Raw genomic sequence first — 21,382 nt, forward strand, 5'->3', positions numbered from 1 at the left:
TCCTAATAATTTTTTTTACTTTATAATTCGCTAGTATTTTTCATAGACTAAATCCTGTATTTATTTTTTAAATTAGTATTTCTGGTCATTGGAATTGCAGCCACACTGATCTATGTAATTGTCAAAGGCGAAGGCGAGCGAGAGACGATAAATAATTTTTATTTTTGCTTTAATTAACCGTGCTCGAAATGAAATTCTATTGTCGAAAAATGCTGGAAAGTGTGTTTGTGTAAGAATATTGTGTAAACACATTGCCATTGTAAAACAGAAAGGCGAAAATTCCTTGAAATAATTTCCAATTGGAATTGTGCAAACAGGGTGTCTGTTTGCGTATGTGTGTGTGCGCGCTTGTGCTTGTGTATGTGCCATCCTTAATTTTTTCGCACATATGTATGTACATATGTATGTAGCTGAACATTTTTCTCTAATATACCAACAATCGAGAGCGCACACATAGCAAGGCGAAGAGAGCAGCACGGCGCACAGCCACAGCCACGGTACCCTTGCGAGAAAAGGTAAGTAATTGAGGTGTATTGTAATGTAGTGTCCACCGATTCCCCGAAGGTCTGGTCTGCGCGCCACCGCGCTCTTCCAATTACATGTATGCTTCTTTTTGCACAGCTGGTTCCTTATAAACCAGACAGAATAGACTGATCCCAAAAATAATAAATGAAATGCTTTAAAATGTTTGCTATTTTCAAAAATAAATATGTGGCATAAAAGATGCAACTAATTGTTGATGAATATTCAACTTTTGTTCATTTAATAACGTAAGCTATGGAGATATGCAAATGCTAAAATATGTTTAAGAAAATACGCTTTTCCAACCAGTGTGCACTGTCATATTTGGGTCATTCAAGTACTGCGCCTGTCTGTTTGGTTCTTTTCTGTTGGTTCTCTGTTGCTCTACTCTTTAACGAAGCTGCGCGCTCTCTCTAGTACCCATAAGTTTTCAAGTGGTATTTTTGTTGATTTAACGGCAATTGTAAAATAACGCACTAACGCAATAGTCGTATTGTCAAATTTGCTTGTGCAATTTGCATTTTTTCTATTACTGTTTTGCCTTGCTCGTGTGTGTTACTTGTGCTGGAATATAAGCGTCTGCCTGTGTGTGTGTGTGTTTGCATGAGAATTTCTCGTGTTCCCATAAACGATAGAGAGAAAGAGGAAGAGAGAGAGAAAGAGCGAGAGCTCGCGCTCGTGTGTACGATGGGCTGACTAGCAATCGCAATACTGCTTGTGGGTGTGAGTGGAGGTTGCTTGTGCTGATTGTGGGTGTCGAGGTGCGGGGCTGGTGCAGAGGTATTAGGATTGCTTGTTATTCTTTCTTTGTTGTTTTATTTGTGAAAAATATCTGCTACTGCTGCTATGTATGCACTGACCGAGTGCTTGTCTGTTTCTCTCTGTGTGTGTGTGTGTGCGCGTGTGTGTGTATGTTTATGAGTTGAAGGTAGTAAATACATAAAAATAAAAAAGGAAAAATAATTGTGCATGAGAATATGTAAAAGCAAATCAAATCTAAGCGACAACAACAACTTTGTTAAGGGCAAATTTATTTAAGCTTTATCTTAGTCCATGTATCTACGAGCATACACGAGCACTTATTAATACATGCATATAAATACATGTTTGTGATTATCTCTTGTGCGTTTCATAATTCGGTGAGCGAGTAAATTCCAATGCTGACTAACTCAAATTTCAATGCTGAACGGAAGTGCAACGTTTAAGAATATGCGCGTTGTTCTTGTTGCTGTTGCTGTTGTTATGCTCCCATTTTCCATCAATGTCAATTCGAGAGCGACCTTGAAATTCACTTGAGCATATTCCAGAGTGTCATTGAGCTAGATTACCAATATTGAAGAGCCTGCAGATAATTGGCAACTAATCCCAATTATTATTATCTTGACTTTTTTTTAATTAGTACAACTTCAACCACCTTTCGATTGACAAACACTCACTGAGCGACAACGTTTTGTTACCACCGCAGCCGCATTGACGCGGCGCTGCCAATTCCTGCCAAGATATAGATCGACACAATAACAACAGCAACACTATTAACACACATTAACCCAAAAGAGTTGCAAGTGCAGCTGAAGCAATCAGCGACATGTTTACGGGTAAACTGCAGATCAAGGTTTGCGAGGCGAGCGGCCTGCGTCCAACAGATTTTCAAAAGCGCCACAATTTAACATTTGGCAAATTGGCCGATGAGCAGCTGATCGATCCCTACGTGTCCATTGATGTCGACGAGAGTCATTTTGGTGAGTTTTTCAGAATCGCAACGATTTGATAACACTCATAGATTCATTCAAAACATATAACTTAATAGATCGCTCGACAACACGACCAAAGACATTCGATCCAGTATGGAACGAGCAGTTCGTCCACGACGTGACCAATGCGCGCAACATCAACTTGACTGTTTTCCATGATGCAGCCCTGCCACCGGATGACTTCGTCGCAAATTGCATTATACCATTCGAGGATCTGATGCAGAGCGAGTCGGGAGCGCCAGATCTATGGGTGAGTAACTGTTACACAATAATATTTTCCTTGCTCCAAAATATTGATCAAAAGATGAGAGAGAAATGATAGTAAGAGTAAAAATTAGGATTTTATCCAAAATATTGCCAAGTTTTTGTTTAACGAAAAGTAATTAAGTTCAGTTTACTTGGGGTTTCGAAGATTAGATACCCTTATTGAAATAGAGTAAAGTACGATTTATTTTTCTGATTTTAGCCACACAAAGCCTTAATTTTAAATCTTGATGATTTCTCCGATATATTCTTTGCTTTGCCTTCAAAAATATGAAAAGGTATCTTATATATGGAACATGATAAAACTTGTAGTTGCCAAGTTTGGTGAAGTTATCTTCAAAAACATGAACTTATACAATGTTATATCAATGTTTTGTTCGTATATATATCTATAGTGTTCCTATTATTATTATAGATGGATCGGGTATTAAACAGCTTTTTGAATTTATATTATAGTGATCTATTTCGTGACAAGATTATGATACTCACTGCAAGGGAAACAACTGTAATCCCCTCTTCTATTAAAATAGGCAAATATATAAGGTTTATTTAACATTGTCATATTTGTCAAGTACAGGGCAATAAAACTTTCTAGTTTTTTTTTTAGATTTAGTCAATCTTTTTAATTATTTATTTTATTATGAATAGCTTTTTGTAAAAAGAAAGGGTTGAGTTAACTTATCGGTTGACTTTTTAACGCTTTTAATTCGTTTGTAAATTATCTGTTATAAAAATTTACGGTCTCGGGTAAGGGCTGTCTATCAACCTCTATTAAACTGTCTTGTATTGATAATAATCTTCTTTATTGCAGATTAACCTAGAACCACAGGGTAAAATCCACGTAATTATCGAGCTGAAGAACCGCAATGGTAGGCATGAGCATTATGGTTAGTTATTCTCAATTTCTGGAGGGCACTATAACCTGCTCAAATTTACAGATCAAGCTAAAGCGGATGCCGAGGTGGAGCAGACTGTTGCCGTTAACAAGGAATTCAAAGAACGCGCCGGGTTCAATCGACGCCGTGGCGCTATGCGCCGTCGTGTGCATCAGGTACGCTGTCTACAGTAGTCACTCTCGTTTACTGATCAATAATTGATTTTCTAATCACAGGTTAACGGGCATAAGTTTATGGCCACGTTTTTGCGCCAGCCGACCTTCTGTTCACATTGTCGCGAGTTTATTTGGTAAGTCATGGAAATATCGCATTTTATTTCACATATATGAATGCTCTGAGCGTACTCACAGCCAGGGTGTCCATCTATAGTACCATTTTTGAGTTGTAATTACAGTGATTAATATATATATATATATATATATATATATATATATATACATGTATATTTATTTATATATATATATATATATATATATGTATATATATTTATATATATGTAATAATAGTTTTTGGGGTTTTATATGATTTACAAAACACACATCAAAGCATTGCCATTACTCTAATTCTTTATAATTTTATTTTATTTCTAACTACTTATTATTTATAAAAACGTTTTGAGTTCGATGTATCGTAATCGTAAATTTACAACTCTTTGGGCTCCACTACGTATTAAGCTCTCTTAACCATAAGTTTTTTTATTATTAATATTTCTCTTGATTAACTATTTTCACATAACCGGGGTTACTTGAGGGATTTTTTTTGGCGTATGCAGCTGCAATTTGTTCACTGGGCTGGTCTCTCATGCTATATACATATGCTTGACTTTCATCCTTTGGTTCCGAGCTGCGGGCTTATTTTCTTATTATTATTTTTGTTTTTCGCATACATTCATGCCTTCACAACAAAACACTCATCATTCAGTTAAAAAAGAAATATATATGCAATAGCCACGGAATTTCTTGCCTTTTTGCAGGGGAATTGGTAAACAAGGCTATCAATGTCAAGGTATGTGTTTTGCTTAAAATTAAAAAGGAATATCTTACCAGAGACCTATAAGTCTCTGCAAAGAGCATTAAAAAATTAAAAAAAAAACCTATCCATCACTTGCATTTGCTCGTTTCATTCGTTCGTTGTTGTTTGTTGATGTTGTTCAGTTTCGGTCCAAGAATCAAAGCATTTGTCTTTGTTCATATTAATAATAGCTGCATTTTCTCAATATCAATATTTACTATAATAAGGAAAGACATATTTTCAATTTGCGCCGTCGCTGCTATCGCTTCTCTATGCATTGTCCATGCATCAAAAGTAATGCGTTGACCATTTTAATTTATGTTTTAATTTATATACACACATCTTAAAGTCTGTTTTACACTGTCTTGCCACCAAACCAATCGTTATATGTTAAGGTTTATCGACAGATTTCAAAACATACTAAACGTAAACAAAAGATTTGTCTTCAAGGCTTAGGATTATTTGCGGCAGAACGATCCTGCTTAAAGTGAAATTTCCTAAGCTTTAAATAAGTATATATAAGTTAGGATAAAGTAGGCGTCTATCATTATCTCATTTAACAGATATTCATATAAAATTAGTTGTGTACAAATATTTTTGAATTGTTTGTAATTCTAATTAAAGTTCATGTTGAATCGTGGCACAAATTTGTTTTCTCTTTGTCAGTGTCGAAAAATTCTTAATCTTAAATTAATGTATATGTGTGCTACAATTAAAATGGCTTTACTACGGATATACTAGAAAATGTTTTGATTTCGATATATTTATTTATTGAACTTAGCTTAACAATGTACAAGACTGACTTAAAGAAGTTGACGACTTTGTTCTTTTAAAGGATTAGCTCAAATAGTTCATGCCACAAATTATATACTTGCATTTGAAAAATGATTTAAAAGTAAAACTCTTTCAATTTTGCCTGAATTGTATTCCAAAATCATTTACCTACGCATCTTTTTCCGTGTGCGTTTATGTTAAGCCAATAACATTTTTACCAACCAATCGCAATCGCGTGCTTCTCTGCATATATGCCAATAATTATAATATATATGTACATAATAGTATATGTATATTTAAAGATAAAGATAAAGATAGAACTCAAATTTCATCATAATTTTAAATTAATAAAATCAAGTGGAACAAATTCTATGATGGGTTTCTAAATAAATTTTACAATGGATTACTTTTATTTATTATTAGAATTCTACAATGCAAATTCTCTTTTGTACATTGTACATAAAATGTCCAAATATTAAATAGATGTTTTCGATTTTTTTTTTATCGTCATAATTTAAAGTTTTACAAAATTCTTATTGGCTTTGTGGAAGTGTTTACTGATGCTTAAGCATTCGGGACAACTTAATATTATTATTAATTTTGACAATTTGCACGCCACAAGCAACATCTGCACAGTTATACACATGTGAATAAACAATTCTTTTGCTGTCCATTAAATTAAGGAAACTAATTTGCATTTGAAATATGACACAAAATATAAACCAACGTACATATACCCTTACACGCATATAATTTGTTGTTAAGTGACAAAGTTAATCGAATATGCTAATTTGCTCAGTGTGTCTAACCTCTGAATGTGTAAATCAAATTAATTATTTTAAAAGTAGATTTGTAAATATTGCATAGTGTACTGCACTGCTATGACTTGAATTATCCTGCACTTCACCTCAAATGCTGAGGATGATGAGTCGTGCAGCTTGCAAGTTCATAAATAAAATCATTATTTAACTGTCAGATTAATAAGATTATATTTTGGTCTAATCATTTATAGTTTGCACCTTAGTTGTACATAAAAAATGCCATCTGTCTGTGGTCTCCAAATGTCCTGGCATGCGCGAAGAGGTAAGTTCAGAAATGGCTACATTCAAATTGAACTCAATATTTGATGTCACTTATTTACATTTGCAGCAAGCCAAAGTGGAAGTGGTGCCGGCCGGGCAGCGGTTCAATGTGAATGTGCCACATCGGTTTGTGGTGCACAGTTACAAGCGTTTCACATTCTGCGATCACTGTGGCTCGTTGCTCTATGGACTCATTAAGCAGGGCCTACAGTGCGAGACATGTTATATGAACGTCCACAAGCGGTGCCAAAAGAATGTGGCCAACACGTGCGGCATCAATACCAAGCAAATGGCCGAGATACTCAGCTCCCTGGGCATTTCACCGGACAAGCAGGGCCAGCAGCCGCGCCGCTCCAAATACTTGAGTCAACCGGGCGGCGAAGACAATTATGGCGCTTCGCTAGGCTGCGAAGGGGGCGACAATGTGCCAGGCGCCTCATTTCGCAGTGGCACCATGTCGGCCGACAGCTTGGCCACCTCAACGACTACGCTGACAAGCGGCTACAACAGCAGCAGCTGCATGAGCTTAGCTGTGGGCGGAGGAGATTCACGTCCAGGCAAGTGCTCGCTGCTGGACTTTAACTTTATCAAGGTGCTGGGCAAGGGCTCCTTTGGCAAGGTGATGCTGGCCGAGAAGAAGGGCACCGATGAGATCTATGCCATTAAGGTGTTAAAGAAGGATGCCATTATACAGGACGACGATGTTGACTGCACAATGACCGAAAAACGCATCCTGGCCCTAGCCGCCAATCATCCGTTCCTCACGGCGCTGCATTCGTGTTTTCAGACTCCGGACCGTTTGTTCTTCGTCATGGAATATGTAAACGGTGGCGATCTTATGTTTCAAATACAGAAGGCGCGTCGTTTTGAGGCGGCCCGTGCCGCTTTCTACGCCGCCGAGGTGACGCTTGCCCTGCAATTTTTACACACTCATGGCGTTATCTATCGCGATCTGAAGCTGGACAACATTCTGCTTGACCAGGAGGGGCACTGTAAGCTAGCTGACTTTGGCATGTGTAAGGAAGGCATAATGAACGGCATGCTGACAACGACTTTCTGTGGAACACCCGATTACATAGCCCCCGAAATTCTCAAGGAACAGGAGTACGGCGCATCCGTTGACTGGTGGGCGTTGGGCGTACTCATGTACGAAATGATGGCTGGCCAGCCGCCGTTTGAGGCTGATAATGAAGATGAGCTTTTTGACTCCATTATGCATGATGATGTGCTCTATCCTGTATGGTTGTCCCGCGAAGCCGTGTCCATATTAAAAGGTAAACTACGAGCTCTCATTTAATCACATCTGTTAATATATAACCAATTCTAATTCTAGGTTTTCTCACCAAGAATCCAGAACAGCGTTTAGGCTGCACAGGCGATGAGAATGAAATCCGCAAGCATGCATTCTTCAATAAACTCGACTGGAAGGAACTGGAAAAGCGCAACATAAAGCCACCATTCCGACCTAAAATGGTACATATTAAGTAAAAACTACTGAAAATCTTGTTCATCTCGTGATTTTTATTTATAGAAAAACCCACGTGATGCCAATAATTTCGACGCCGAATTCACCAAAGAGGAGCCGGTGCTAACACCAATTGGTAATGATGTCATACGTTGCATCAATCAGGATGAGTTCGCCGGCTTCTCATTTGTCAATCCCAAGTTCGGGCCAGAGCGCAAGGTGTTTTAAAGCGGCGACCGTTGGATTATTGGATTGGATATGCGCTTAGTTTTGGCGGGAAATAAACCAGCAAACTGGATCAGTCGAAAGAAGAAGCACAGGGCAATTCATTGCCAGGTTTTTAATTAGATGTAGCCCAATGCTAATCTCTTAGCCTATTCCTAGCCCTAGCTTATCTCCCTAGCACATGAACCTAAAATTTGCTTCCGTTGAACACTTTATGAACGCTTTATTGTTGTCTGTTTCCAGTTGTCGTTTTTTTATAAGTTCTCTGTTTATTTGTTTTAAGTTGTCTGTTGGAAATTACAAAAGCGTAGCTCTATAAAGGAATCACAACTAAAAATGCAAATGCAAAAGGAAAAGCTGAGAATCGCAAGTTATATATAGATAGACATGATAATATCTACTGTAACTACTACACATATGCGTTGGGAATCCTACAGTCGTCAACAACGACCAGTGCCAATAAACAACTAACTCTAAATTGTATACATACACGTACACACATACACACACAACGCACACAGAGACACGCAGGCAAAGTATTTTAAATGTATTATGTTATTGATCGCACTATCTATCTTTTTCAAATCCTTTGCTATTGCTCGTGTTAATGCTCAAATCCCCTCAAAGCAAGGTGCTATTTTTGCAGCTTATCAAATCGTATCCTCCTCCCCCAACCAAAAAAAAAGAACTATTGCCAAAAATATGCCCTGATCTAGTCAATGTTGCAAACGCAGCGCCATGCTTTTTGTTATTAGTTTTTTATTTAGTAATGTGCCAGAATCGCACTCAAATGTAGATATCTCGCAACAGCGCTATCCTTAGCGAGTCACTTGCTCCTATGCGAATCTCAAGAGAATGTCACAACAGCCAATACAACAAGCCGTCTGTATACACAAGTAAATACGATAAAAACATTTAAAGAACTTTATGCGTATTCGAAATCTTGCACAATTTCCTTCTCAAGTATTAAAGCGATATTATTTTAAAATTAACTTATTGTTATACATATAAATATAATATTTTATAACATGAACAAAGTAAAAGGAAAAACAATTAAGCCAAAAATAAACAAACACATTAAAACATAAACCCACACACACAAAAACCGAGCTAAACAAATACAGAAAATTAAACAATAGCACTAATTAAATGAAACTAAGCTTAGTCGTAAAATGAGAACAAACTTTAAAGTAAAACCAAAAAATTTCTAAAGTCATATATATTTTATGGAACACAAATTACAAATATAAAACAAAATGTGTTTAGCCTATAAGTTGGAGAAAATATAAAAATTGAGTAAAGTATAAATATATATGTATATATATATATGTATGTATATATATGTATGTATATGTATATATATATATGTATATATATGTATATATATATATATATATAAATATATATAAATATATATATATATATAAATATATATTAATTTAACAATACATTACTACAAATATTTAAATACATATATATATACATGTATATATGTGCATAGAATTAATCTAGTATATGTGAAATATACAGTTAAAACTGTAAAACAAAAACCAGGCAACAAAACAGAACAAATTATATTATATATATATATATATATATCAAAACAGAGATAATGTATGTAATAATACCAATATTAAATAATAAATATATATGTGTTGATTTTAAAACCAAAGACTCGAAATAACAAATACAATTTGCATACATGAAAAATATACAAACAAAAAAGCCAACATATAGAAACCATTTTAACTGAAGCGGAACTTCGCAATGGGCTCAGTTATAAATATGGCATCGAAATTTGTTAGTTTCATTTGTATCAATCGATGTGAAATGTTTTTTGTAAACCTTGCTTTTATTTTTGTTGATTTGAAAGCAAGTAAAATATTGTATTTTGAAAGTGAACCTCACTATTCTTGTGCTGCATTTACAGTAGCGCAAATTGTTTGCCGAGTACTAAGTTTGATAAATTTGTATGCAACAACTGGCAGTATATAGCAAAGAATACTAATTATAAGCAACATTGTTAACTAAAAACAAAAAATATACAAAAACAAGATAAAACTTTGTATGTAATGATAACAAACCCAAATGTGTAATAATAATATTATGAAATAGTAAGCAGAGCGCAAGCGCTAGTTACCCATTTAAATGTTAACCTCAAGTATTCTCAAAACAGCATTTTACTAAATTAAAATGAAGACAGGATAAATGTTAAACATATATAAAAAATTATATAAATGCAACAAAAAAGTTCGACATTGCAGTTGTAAAAACAACAGATTATCACAAATTTATATACGGATCCAGCCAGCCATACATACATTAGTTTATACCCATGAGAACCGCCTCGCTCGAGGAACAAGCAAACAAAATACAAAAAAGAAACAAAACTGTTGGTTGTTACCGAACTGGAGGGGCAGCAGCTGAAGCGCATTGTGAAAAAGAAACAAAAAACAAAACCAAATGTAACGCGTAACCTGAATAAAAAAAAAAAAAAAAAACGAAAAAAACAGAACATGTTTAAAACGGGATGTTAGCTGTAAGCTCATTAAAACCAATATTTGCAACAAATCGCCAACATGGCCCAGTGTAGAACAAAGTTTAACTACAGTCAAATTGCAACACCTTCTTCTGTCTGGCTAACTACTGCATTTACGAGAAGAAGAACCACTGAGTGCACCCACTGCTCATCCACAGCAGACCTTTGTATATGAACTAGTAGATCTGCAGGCCCAAGCAATGGCTGAGTTGACTATGAACATGTTCAACTTATTTTGAGCCTAGTTTAGCTTAAAAAGAAGCAAGCAGAACAACGTATTGAGATCAATTGGCATGCCGTTATTTCTCAAAATTGCCAGTTTGACAGATTTTAATATTTTAAATGCTTTGTGCCGAGCATAATAAAGCTATCAATATAATTTAGAAACCAATAAATTGTGACAAACGATTGAATTCACTTGACTAACATATACAAGCTGAAGTTCGAAACATTTTGTAATATCGATTTAGTTACAATATGCATACCCACAGCCATATGCCACGCCTACAGATACACCTTTCCATGTACCTTCGCAATTTAGATTTTATAGACAGACATCATTTAATAAAATAACAAATAGCAAAATTGCGAAACTACTCACTGAAAGAATATTAAACAAAATAAAAAAGTATTTAAAAAACCAAGCCCGACAACAATTTATTGACAAAAAACAAAAGGATAAATAATGTTTAAGAGTATATTTAAAGAAAAGAATAAATAAGCTACAAAAAAGTCAAAAGCCAACAGTTGATATGTTGTAAAAAAAATTTACTAAGGGAAGACAGTGAGCAACTAAATAAATGATAACAAAATGTAAGACGAAGTGAGGAAAGATAACCAAAGAAAACTAAATTACTAAAATTGATTTATAATGTTAAGTAAAGATTTAATGAGATCTAATTAATAAATAAAGATACAAATGTATTAAACGTCTTTTAATTCAATCCTTATTTTTAAAAATAACGTTTCATAATAAAAGCGCGCCTACAGGCGATCTGGCAACGCCAGCAGTGCATGCAACTCTGAACCGCGCACATGGCACCCAAAAATCAGATGTAAAGAAGACGAAGCAAAACAAATTGAATTTCCAGCAGCCCTAACTGCATATCTTCAGTTTATTTACACTTTTAACATGCCAAAAGTAAAAACAGAAAAGAAAAGTCGCATACACAATGAGGTGCAAAAGCAAGGTATGTGTATATATGTAACAAATTCCCCTAACTAGTGCATAAGCAATTGCTTTACAGGTATTGTGTTCAACAAGGATTTTGGACAGCATATATTAAAGAATCCCTTGGTCATAACTACGATGCTGGAAAAAGCTGCACTGCGAGCCACCGATGTGGTGCTGGAAATCGGTCCCGGCACGGGCAACATGACTGTGCGCATGCTGGAGCGTGCCAAAAAGGTTATTGCCTGCGAAATTGACACACGTCTTGCAGCGGAGCTGCAGAAACGTGTACAGGCGACACCACTGCAGCCGAAACTACAGGTGCTAATCGGAGATTTTTTGAAGGCAGATCTGCCATTCTTCGATCTGTGCATAGCCAACGTACCTTACCAGATTAGTTCGCCATTAATCTTCAAATTGTTGCTTCATCGTCCTCTGTTTCGCTGCGCGGTACTGATGTTCCAGCGTGAATTTGCACAACGTCTGGTGGCCAAGCCGGGCGACAAGCTCTATTGCCGTTTGAGCATCAATACACAGTTATTGGCACGTGTGGACATGTTAATGAAGGTGGGCAAAAATAATTTCAAGCCGCCGCCCAAGGTGGAGTCGAGTGTGGTGCGTCTGGAGCCAAAGAATCCACCACCGCCAGTTAATTTTACCGAATGGGATGGCCTAACCCGCATAGCATTTTTGCGCAAAAACAAAACGCTAGCGGCAACCTTCAAAGTTAACTCTGTGATTGAAATGCTGGACAAGAACTACAAATTGTATCGTTCGTTAAGGAATGAGGTGAGTTCATGCTCAGATAATCATTAATGGTCTGTTTTAATTGTTTTTTTTTTTTTTTTTAAATTTTTTTTAGCAAGTTGAGGAAAACTTTAATATGCAGGAGAAGGTCATGAGCATACTGGAGGAACAGGGCGTAAGTGGCTCACGGGCCCGATCTATGGACATTGATGAGTTTATGCGCCTGTTGTTGGCTTTCAATTCGGCTGGCATACATTTCAACTGAAGGGAGCTGCTTTAGAGCGTGGTTAATTGTAAAATATCTTTATACCTTGTTTAATAATTTTAATAAACTTTGTATGTGTGCATACATTAATAATCGTATACAAATTATCTTATTGGGATCTTAGGCTCAATGCATTGTAACGGCATTATGGTTCGTAACACAACAGTTCCGAGAGAGCCCGAGAGAATCATGTTAATATTTTTGCTCGCCAGCGTATCATTCAGCGAGTTGATCAATTAATGCGACTCGTATTGATCAGTCGCTCTCGAATCTTGTTTAAATAAAGTTCAAAGTATCGCAAAACAACTGATGCTGATATTATAATGGCGCTGATTAAAGCTGCTTGTGTGTTGCTTATTATTGTGGTGCAGGTGTCTTTCGCACTCGGTCAAGATCCGGATCCAGCACTAAAGCAGTGTAATTATTGTTATCTGATATCTTTGTATAAACTAAGCACCACTTGATATCTGCAGCTTGCACGCAGTTGAAGCGCGACATCTTCGAAGAGCGAGTGCCGTTCAGTTTCTTATTCGCAAATGCGCCTGTTCAATGGGAGACTATTGATTCCTGTCATGGCTCTCGGCCGCTAATAGTCGGCGGAACACCTGCTGAACCCAAGGAATTCCCGCACATGGCTCGTTTGGGCAATCGCGACAGTAGCAATAAAACCAACTGGCTCTGCGGCGGCACTTTGATAAGCCAGCGCTTGGTGCTTACTGCAGCCCATTGTCTCTACTCGCCAAGGTGTGTAATGAAAACTGATTTATTGGTACAAATTTTGTTATAATCTTTTTTGTTTTGTTTTTGTAGTGGTGCAGTCAATGTTGTGCGCTTGGGTGAATTGGACTTTGCCAGCGACAAGGATGATGCACAGCCCGAGGACTTTGGTGTGCAAAAGATAATCGAGCATCCGGGCTACAATTATACGATTCTTTATAATGATATCGCCCTGTTGCAACTAGATCGTGCTGTCAGTTTTAGCGTTTATAAACATCCCGCCTGCCTGCCCTTCCATGATGGCCAACGCAGCGAGAATTTCATTGCCATTGGTTGGGGCCACCAGCGGTTTGCCGCCAGCAAAGAGTCCACAAAGCTGCTGAAAGTGCAGCTTAGGAACTTTGGAAACAAATGCCTCACAACCACCAATCTAATAGAGCTGCCTAATGGGTACAATGTGAGCACAATGCTCTGCATTGGTTCCCCTGAGAATAAGGACACCTGCAACGGCGACTCCGGTGGTCCGGTGTTGAACTATCATGACGAGTACCCCTGTATGTACCATGTGATGGGCGTCACTTCAGTAGGCATTGGCTGCGACACAGGCAATGTGCCCAGCATCTACACGCGCGTGCACTTTTACTTAGATTGGATCAAGCAGGAGATGGCAAACAACAACTGAATATGAAGCATTCATCATTTTTTATTTGTATTTAATAAACTCGAACAGTACAGAACGGCATTATTTCAAGAATTATTGTGTAATTATTGGCTTATTAAGAAATTGGCTATTTGTTTCGCGAGAGTTGGTTTTGCATATTCTAAAAATAAAAAAAACAATGTACATACATATAAAAATATACATACGCTGTTTTACTGCGGGAAATCCCACTGCCTGTATGTACTATGCATGATCGAAAATATGGAAATAAATGAATATAAAGAACCAATCGCATGGCCACATACATACATACGTAAATATGCATAAACAACTATAAATGATTAATATTATTATATAGGCGACGCTAGAAACAAGATTCTCACCTTATCATCAAACTAGAGTGCGCTTTGTATATTTACATTTCCTGAAATCAAAACGCTCAAATCAGAAAAATGCTCTCCATATTCTCTACCCAGTTGAGCGTGCACCCAGTTTGGAGTCGGGTGTAATTAGCGGCTGAGCATTAAAAATGCAAATCAAGAACTATTTGAAAAGCGTTTTTCATTGGAAAGCGTTTGGGCTGTGGCTGCTGATTTTCAACTTGACCGAGCGATTGATATTTGCCCAAGATTCGGATATAGTCAGCTGTAAGCACGGCCACGAAGCATACATATGTACATATATATTTTGAATAATGTCTCTCTCTCTCTAAAACAGCCTGCACCCGGTACAAGAAGAGCGTCTACGATCTACGGGATAGCTACAGTTTTCTATTGCGTGACGCGCCTATCATTAATAAGACCTTGGACACGTGCCACAGTTACACGCCACTGATATCCGGTGGCCAAATTGCCGAGCCAAAGGAATTTCCGCATATGGCGCGCTTGGGTAATCGCAACAACGACAATAAAACCAGCTGGTTCTGTGGAGGCACTTTGATAAGCAATCGCCTGGTGCTCACTGCAGCTCACTGTCTCTACTCGCCAAGGTGCGTAATGAGCACTCATCAATTCATTGGCTATACCTAACTCCTATTGCAGCGGTGCGGTCAATGTAGTGCGCCTGGGAGAGCTGGACTTTGACAGCGACAAGGATGATGCACAGCCCGAAGACTTTGGCGTGCGCAACACGACGGAGCATCCGAACTACAAGTTCCCAATAATGTATAATGATATAGCGCTCATTGAATTGGATCGTGGAGTGCGTTTCAGCGTATATAAGCATCCCGCCTGCCTACCCTTCAGTGATGGCAATCGCTATAACAGCTTCATTGCCACCGGCTGGGGTCAGACCACATTTGCCGGCAAGGATTCCAGCAAATTGAGAAAGGCAAAGCTCGAAGGGTTTCATTTTAAATGTACAGAGATTGACGATATTGAGAACCTGCCCAATGGTTTCAATGCGAGCACACAGCTGTGCATTGGCTCCCCTGACACCAACGATACCTGCAACGGTGACTCTGGCGGGCCGGTGTTGACCTATCATGAGGAGTATCCGTGCATGCATCATGTCATGGGCATCACTTCAGTAGGCATTGGCTGCGGCACGCCCAACCTGCCGAGTCTATATACGCGCGTGCATACCTACTTGGATTGGATTAAGCAGAAGATTGAAAATATTTCTTGAGATTCGTGGAAACGAGTTAGCATAAGCTTAGCCGGGACTTCAACATTTCAATTAACAATTAAATTGAATCGATACTGGGAATAATTAAATTTGACCCTTCAGTGTTTACCTAACACTTAGCGGGTCAACATGGCGTATGCGCAAAAAAGTCTATCTAGCAATTGTTTTCTATAAAAGGCATCTGACATGCCGAGCAGCTGATTACTGATCACTGGTCAGCCCTATCCCAGCTCCAGCTGTGTGTGTGTGTGTGTGTGTGTGTGTGTATGTGTGTGCGGGTGTTAGGCAACTGTAAACCTGTCCAGAGAGCGCGCTTTTAGTCTGCTGCCAAGTTCGAGGCGTTTGTTGTCGGCAAACCGGTTGACAACGTGCCAATTGTCTGTTTGATAAACAAATTAAAATTGAAAATGTGTATATATGTGCTTCTTCTTGTACTGGGCCTGCAGCCATTTCATCAGATCTTGGCTCAAAACAACCAAATTGTCAGCTGTAAGTAGCATATACGATCACCATGATGTGTTTGTCCAAGCGCCTCTTGCATCGACAGCCTGCACCAGCTTGAAGAAGGCCGTCTTTGAGGAGCAGGTGGGCTACAGCTTTCTGTTTCCCAATGCGCCTATCATGTACGAGACAATCGATAATTGTCTCACATATACGCCACTGATTGTCGGCGGGCAGCCCGCCGATCCCAAGGAATTTCCCCATATGGCGCGCCTGGGACACCGCCATGAGCAGCTGGGCACGATTGATTGGTTTTGCGGCGGCACACTCATCAGTAATAAATTCGTGCTGACCGCCGCCCATTGCTTTGAGTCGGAACAGTAAGTAATTGTGGACACAGCGTGCGTGATTCTAATGGAATTCACTTTTCTCAGGGGGGAGGTAAATGTGGTTCGCTTGGGCGATCTGGATTTGGGAAATGATCAAGAGGATGCGTCCCCCAAGAACTACGCTGTGGCTGACTATTTTCGCCATCCAAAGTTTACGAGCTCGGACCTATACAATGATATTGGAATTATTAAACTGGCAGAACCTGTTAAATTTGATCGATACAAGCATCCTGCATGCCTGCCCTTCGAGAATGGCGAAAACTTGGACTCATTCATAGCCGTAGGTTGGGGCAGCACTAGCTTAGCTGGCAAATCATCGCCCAAACTGCTAAAAGTAAAATTGGATCGTATTGCAGATGAGGTATAATTAACTACCATGTGCTTGTATTGGAAATTATAACTTCCTGTATCCAGATATGTCGCAGAGTAATTGAACGAAGCGAGGACTATCCACACGGATTCGAGCCGGTTAGCCAAATGTGCGTGGGCTCTTCAAAGGCAATGGACACCTGTAATGGCGACTCAGGTGGACCAATTCTTGTGTACCACAAGGAGTATCCTTGTATGTACCACGTGATGGGTATTACATCGGCAGGCATATCCTGCGGTACACCTAAGATTCCCAGTATTTATACGCGTGTACATTACTATTTAGATTGGATTAGGCAAATTATGGCTCATAACTAGTAATAACTTAATGTAACTTATAAAAAGTAACATCTTTTCCGCGCTTTAAATTAGTCTGGTTCTTATTTTTAGCGATCTGGCAAGGCTATTCGTAGTGATGAACCAAACACAGATTCTTAAAAAACGCAGTGACCGCAATGTTCGGAAATTCATAATTTAAAACATTATTGTATAACATCATTATTTAAATATGTTTTTAATAAATATTAATTGCGTACTCAGTATTTATCACAGTTTAAGCACTGAATTTTTGGTACATGAAATTTAACCGCGTGACTCGCTACTATAGAGTACCAGTGACATGTATAGAAAAACACAAAATATCGCCCATCACTATTGTTGTTTACAAAAAAAAAAAAAAAAAAACACAACATTAATTACAATTGTGGAAAAATAACAAATATAACACGCGCCAAGAGGTCGATAAAACTACTACACATAAAATGTAACCGATATATATAACCGAGATAAAACTAATGTGCTGCTATCCAAAACAGCGCTGCAACTGCGCTGCGCGTTAATTCCTTTCCCTTTTTAACGTGCGTTTGCGACGCACATTCATACACATGTATGTAGAATTGAGTCCAAAATCTAATAGCTTTGGTATAAATATGGAGCCCGACAAGCTGCAGCCAGTAATGTCCGATCCGGTCCAGTCATATAAGACGCGAGCCAAAATGAATCCGGCTAAGAAAGATAATGAGAAACGGCGACGAAAGGATGCTATACGAAAGGTAATTAACGAACATGTGCGGGTGTATGTCTGTGTGTGTGTGCGTCGTTTGTGACTTGCATGTGATTATTTATAAATACTTACATAGTATGTATGTACGTACTATAAGAGCATGCATTATTGATTGGCACTAATATACATAAATACAATTGGTGCAGGTCTCGCAGATTTTACGCAAATGCGACTCGCTACGCACCGCCGAGGATCGACAATTTCTGGAAAAGCATCCGGATATCGTGAAAACGACAAAAAAGCGCAAGGAGCGCATTGAGATATACAAAGAGCGAGTTGTCGAGAAGGAAGACGAGCCGCACGTTATCGAGGCTAAGGTAGAGCAGCTGGCTAATATCATATCGCAAGCAAAGCATTTAATATGTTATACGGGTGCCGGCATCAGCACTGCGGCTCTAATTCCCGATTATCGTGGCAGCAAGGGAATCTGGACCCTGCTTCAGAAGGGCAAGGATATTGGCGAGCACGATCTGTCCAGCGCCAATCCCACCTATACGCATATGGCGCTCTATGAGCTGCATCGGCGCCGCCTGCTGCGGCACGTTGTCTCACAGAACTGCGATGGCTTGCACCTGCGCTCCGGCATGCCGCGACATTCACTCTCCGAAATACATGGTAACATGTATGTGGAGGTCTGCAAGCACTGCAAGCCGAATGCAGTCTACTGGCGCCAGTTCGACGTGACCGAGATGACGGCACGCTACTGCCATAAGACGCATCGGTTATGCCACAGGTGCTCGGAGCCGCTCTACGATACCATCGTGCACTTTGGTGAGCGAGGCAATGTGAAGTGGCCCCTGAACTGGGATGGGGCCACGCAGCATGCGGAGCGAGCGGATGTTATACTCTGTTTGGGCTCTAGTCTGAAAGTGCTTAAGAAATACACCTGGCTCTGGCAGATGGACAAACCGCAGCGGCAGCGCGCCAAGATTTGCGTGGTAAATCTGCAGTGGACGCCCAAGGATAATATAGCCAGCATCAAGATTAATGGCAAATGCGATAGCGTCATGGCGCAGCTGATGCGTCTGCTCAACATAACGGTGCCCGTCTACAGCAAGGAGAAGGATCCAATTTTTGCGCATGCCACGCTGCTAATGCCCGAGGAGCTGCATACACTAACACAGCCGTTATTAAAGAATGCCGACGAGGAGGAGGCGGGTGATACACAATCCTGCACGACGACAACCGAGGAGACGCAGGATTCTACCATTTCCGGCGATAGCTACAGCGATTTGCCCATTGGCCGTGGACCACGCATACGTACGCCTATCAAAAATGGTCGGCGCATCAAGACTAATTTGGAGATTCGGCAAAAGTATGTGCCAATGTCAAATGATAGCGCCGAGGAAGAAAAGCCGGAGCTTCAGCTGAAAACTGAAACGGAAACCGACTTCAAAGTGAAGACTGAAACGGAAACGTTGACGCTGTGCGAGCTGAAGCAGGAAACGAAAGCTGATGATGATCTGATTGATACTAGTCTGGAAATTACATGCATCAAGCAGGAGGTGGTCCCCAAGCTGGAGCCGCTGACGCCCAAGTCTGAACCGCCAAGTGAAGCCACAAATGGGCATCAGCATAAAAATGGTCTCATAGAGCTGCCGAAACTAGTCGCCATACAGAAATCCTATGCGGATGTAAATAGCTGCCCGGGTCTGTGCTTGTTGCCTGTGGAGTTGCGACTAGAGCCGCGCTTGGAATGTCTGGGCAGCTTGCCACCAGTGCAGCTGCCGCCGCTGGTGCCAATTGGTGCGCCGCTATACACGCCCTTCGTACAGCCCCAGATTCAGCCGCAGCTCGTGTTGCCTCCATCACTGCAGTCGCTAAACCTGCAAAGCGACAGCGCCACCTGCTCTGCAGAATCCACCACAGAAAACGACGACGACGGCTATGATGACGACAGAGATGTGGAGGAGGAAGAAGAACAGTTTGCCATGGCACAAATGGATTTGCTGCGAGGCCACAGCGATCACGAGTTGCTCCGTCAGCTGCCCAGCTGGTATGATGCCAAGTATGCGTATTCGGGCCTACACAGTATATTGATTCCGCCGCCTTCTGATCTCAACATTTGGAACTTGCAAGTGGTGCCGAACTTTGCGATGAATCGCTCCGCCGCCAGCTGTGAGTTCTGTTTTGATCGCTATGCCGAGCTCGAGTGCCAGTTCTATCGCCGTTGGCATCTTAGCCAGCGCAAGCATAAAAAAAGAGCGAGCAGCGGCCGCTTTGTCGTCTGCGAATGCTGTCCGACCAGCGACGATGACGATGACTACGATGAGAACATCTCACTGGCGCACATAGCTGCCGCCGAGACGGCCAAGCGTCGAATGCAGCTGAACCACAGTTTTCCACGCAAACTGGCCCGCACCCAGGCCGGCTGGTATGGCAAGGGCTATAAAAAGGGCCGCAAGCGCAGATAGATGCAGCCGCCAGTACACCCGATGTCGCTTCAATAGTATTTGAGCATAGTCTAGTAGTTATAGTAATAAGCATAGTATTATAAGTACATCGACATAAATATATTTATATATATACTTAGCTCGTAGTGCCACTCGCATTAGTTTAGTTTTAAGTATGTGCATCCACATAAAGCAAAGTATTTTGTTTGTCATTTAGTCGTGTAGTCCTTGGTCCAATTTAGTTTTAAGTGTCTCCAATTGCAGCTGCTGAAATCTATGTAAATTTTTCATTTTATTTCTATTTGAATTTTATTCAATTTGTGCATAGGTTTGGTTTTTTTCATACTCATTGTATTGTTGAGATCCTTTCATATTTTATTTTTGTGTGCATTTATATGAGAATTTTCTTTTAAATTTTTGTTGCTTTTCAGGTTTTTTGTATATTTATAATACGGCAACAATAAAATGCATAATATTAAGCAACAGAGTTAAGAACTTGTCTGCATTTTATTCCTAGTGTATGAGAGTCGGACAAATTTCACATTGTAATAACAGCTGAAACCGTTTCAGTGAAACGGGTGGAAAATATCTTTTGTGATTGGTTGAAAGGCTTTCAAACTGTAAATGTTACCGTACAACTGTTACTTGACTGCGTATTAATTTTTGGTTTGATCTTGTAGGATCACCAGTTCTAAGACCTTATGAAATATGGATTTTTATTGTAGTGTGCACGTAGGCATATTTAAAGTTTGGCATTTTCTTAGGGAAGCCACCAGAAATCCACCTGCTAGACCTTATGAAAATCGCAAGTAAAAACGATTTAAAATTTGAATTTTAGGCTAATCATTTAATATGACTATATTTATTTATTAATATTTTTATAAGGTATTAAAATGGACTTTTACCCCTTCCGACTATATATATATATATATATATATATATATATAGAGATATATTCTTAATTATTGCCTATAGCGTTTTTAAGGTTATGTTAATACAAATTGGCAAAGA

The 21,382-nt window shown here is 39.4% G+C and overlaps 6 protein-coding genes across 10 annotated transcripts; all 6 read left to right on the forward strand.

The window, feature by feature from the left end:
* The first annotated feature begins 129 nt into the window (after nt 1-129).
* On the forward strand, nt 130-8,606 carry Pkc98E (Protein kinase C). Of its 5 annotated transcripts, none has more exons than XM_064679006.1 (11): nt 130-515; nt 1,922-2,261; nt 2,330-2,523; nt 3,349-3,424; nt 3,476-3,588; nt 3,649-3,722; nt 4,407-4,438; nt 6,231-6,301; nt 6,368-7,574; nt 7,634-7,773; nt 7,832-8,606. In XM_064679006.1, exons 2-11 carry the CDS (start codon nt 2,108-2,110, stop codon nt 7,991-7,993), a joined length of 2,223 nt encoding a protein of 740 aa, XP_064535076.1. In that variant the 5' UTR covers nt 130-515; nt 1,922-2,107; the 3' UTR covers nt 7,994-8,606. The 5 variants fall into 5 exon arrangements, with proteins under 5 accessions (XP_064535076.1, XP_064535082.1, XP_064535099.1 ...); XM_064679012.1 differs by having other exon boundaries at nt 3,349-3,406; XM_064679029.1 differs by lacking the exons at nt 130-515; nt 1,922-2,261; nt 4,407-4,438 and having other exon boundaries at nt 2,447-2,523.
* A 2,958-nt stretch (nt 8,607-11,564) lies between these two features.
* On the forward strand, nt 11,565-12,816 carry LOC135426552 (probable dimethyladenosine transferase). Its single transcript, XM_064679674.1, has 3 exons — nt 11,565-11,719; nt 11,777-12,489; nt 12,563-12,816. Exons 1-3 carry the CDS (start codon nt 11,662-11,664, stop codon nt 12,710-12,712), a joined length of 921 nt encoding a protein of 306 aa, XP_064535744.1. The 5' UTR covers nt 11,565-11,661; the 3' UTR covers nt 12,713-12,816.
* Nucleotides 12,817-12,958: 142 nt separating this feature from the next.
* On the forward strand, nt 12,959-14,183 carry LOC135426545 (venom protease-like). The gene is made up of 3 exons (XM_064679663.1): nt 12,959-13,129; nt 13,186-13,456; nt 13,523-14,183. The coding sequence occupies exons 1-3, from the start codon at nt 13,036-13,038 to the stop codon at nt 14,109-14,111; spliced, it is 954 nt and encodes a 317-aa protein (XP_064535733.1). The 5' UTR covers nt 12,959-13,035; the 3' UTR covers nt 14,112-14,183.
* Nucleotides 14,184-14,557: 374 nt separating this feature from the next.
* Nucleotides 14,558-15,869, forward strand: LOC135426536 (serine protease snake-like). The gene is made up of 3 exons (XM_064679652.1): nt 14,558-14,737; nt 14,808-15,078; nt 15,131-15,869. Exons 1-3 carry the CDS (start codon nt 14,620-14,622, stop codon nt 15,714-15,716), a joined length of 975 nt encoding a protein of 324 aa, XP_064535722.1. The 5' UTR covers nt 14,558-14,619; the 3' UTR covers nt 15,717-15,869.
* Nucleotides 15,870-16,019: 150 nt separating this feature from the next.
* Nucleotides 16,020-17,457, forward strand: LOC135426529 (serine protease snake-like). The gene is made up of 5 exons (XM_064679640.1): nt 16,020-16,205; nt 16,264-16,537; nt 16,592-16,907; nt 16,961-17,232; nt 17,306-17,457. The coding sequence occupies exons 1-5, from the start codon at nt 16,124-16,126 to the stop codon at nt 17,391-17,393; spliced, it is 1,032 nt and encodes a 343-aa protein (XP_064535710.1). The 5' UTR covers nt 16,020-16,123; the 3' UTR covers nt 17,394-17,457.
* A 144-nt stretch (nt 17,458-17,601) lies between these two features.
* Sirt7 (sirtuin 7) lies at nt 17,602-20,517 on the forward strand. Its single transcript, XM_064679862.1, has 2 exons — nt 17,602-17,967; nt 18,125-20,517. The coding sequence occupies exons 1-2, from the start codon at nt 17,800-17,802 to the stop codon at nt 20,390-20,392; spliced, it is 2,436 nt and encodes an 811-aa protein (XP_064535932.1). The 5' UTR covers nt 17,602-17,799; the 3' UTR covers nt 20,393-20,517.
* The last annotated feature ends 865 nt before the right edge of the window (nt 20,518-21,382 follow it).

This window comes from Drosophila montana, unplaced genomic scaffold (assembly GCF_035044405.1).
Source record: "Drosophila montana isolate Dmon_TW-CO22-7 unplaced genomic scaffold, ASM3504440v1 contig_1264_1, whole genome shotgun sequence".
NCBI classification, from domain to species: Eukaryota; Metazoa; Arthropoda; class Insecta; order Diptera; family Drosophilidae; genus Drosophila; species Drosophila montana.

Bases quoted from the DNA above. Each gene is read 5' to 3' on its own strand.
- Pkc98E (XM_064679006.1), top strand. From the start codon at position 2,108: ATGTTTACGGGTAAACTGCAGATCAAGGTTTGCGAGGCGAGCGGCCTG. The intron at 3,425-3,475 runs GTTAGTTATTCT...TCAAATTTACAG, and splicing joins TGGTAGGCATGAGCATTATG to ATCAAGCTAAAGCGGATGCC. The intron at 3,589-3,648 runs GTACGCTGTCTA...TTCTAATCACAG, and splicing joins TGCGCCGTCGTGTGCATCAG to GTTAACGGGCATAAGTTTAT.
- Sirt7 (XM_064679862.1), top strand. From the start codon at position 17,800: ATGTATGTAGAATTGAGTCCAAAATCTAATAGCTTTGGTATAAATATG. The intron at 17,968-18,124 runs GTAATTAACGAA...CAATTGGTGCAG, and splicing joins GAAAGGATGCTATACGAAAG to GTCTCGCAGATTTTACGCAA.
- LOC135426529 (XM_064679640.1), top strand. From the start codon at position 16,124: ATGTGTATATATGTGCTTCTTCTTGTACTGGGCCTGCAGCCATTTCAT. The intron at 16,206-16,263 runs GTAAGTAGCATA...TTGCATCGACAG, and splicing joins AAACAACCAAATTGTCAGCT to CCTGCACCAGCTTGAAGAAG. The intron at 17,233-17,305 runs GTAATAACTTAA...TCTTATTTTTAG, and splicing joins CAAATTATGGCTCATAACTA to CGATCTGGCAAGGCTATTCG.
- LOC135426536 (XM_064679652.1), top strand. From the start codon at position 14,620: ATGCAAATCAAGAACTATTTGAAAAGCGTTTTTCATTGGAAAGCGTTT. The intron at 14,738-14,807 runs GTAAGCACGGCC...TCTCTAAAACAG, and splicing joins AGATTCGGATATAGTCAGCT to CCTGCACCCGGTACAAGAAG. The intron at 15,079-15,130 runs GTGCGTAATGAG...CTCCTATTGCAG, and splicing joins CACTGTCTCTACTCGCCAAG to CGGTGCGGTCAATGTAGTGC.
- LOC135426552 (XM_064679674.1), top strand. From the start codon at position 11,662: ATGCCAAAAGTAAAAACAGAAAAGAAAAGTCGCATACACAATGAGGTG. The intron at 11,720-11,776 runs GTATGTGTATAT...ATTGCTTTACAG, and splicing joins CAATGAGGTGCAAAAGCAAG to GTATTGTGTTCAACAAGGAT. The intron at 12,490-12,562 runs GTGAGTTCATGC...AATTTTTTTTAG, and splicing joins ATCGTTCGTTAAGGAATGAG to CAAGTTGAGGAAAACTTTAA.
- LOC135426545 (XM_064679663.1), top strand. From the start codon at position 13,036: ATGGCGCTGATTAAAGCTGCTTGTGTGTTGCTTATTATTGTGGTGCAG. The intron at 13,130-13,185 runs GTAATTATTGTT...TGATATCTGCAG, and splicing joins GGATCCAGCACTAAAGCAGT to CTTGCACGCAGTTGAAGCGC. The intron at 13,457-13,522 runs GTGTGTAATGAA...TTGTTTTTGTAG, and splicing joins CATTGTCTCTACTCGCCAAG to TGGTGCAGTCAATGTTGTGC.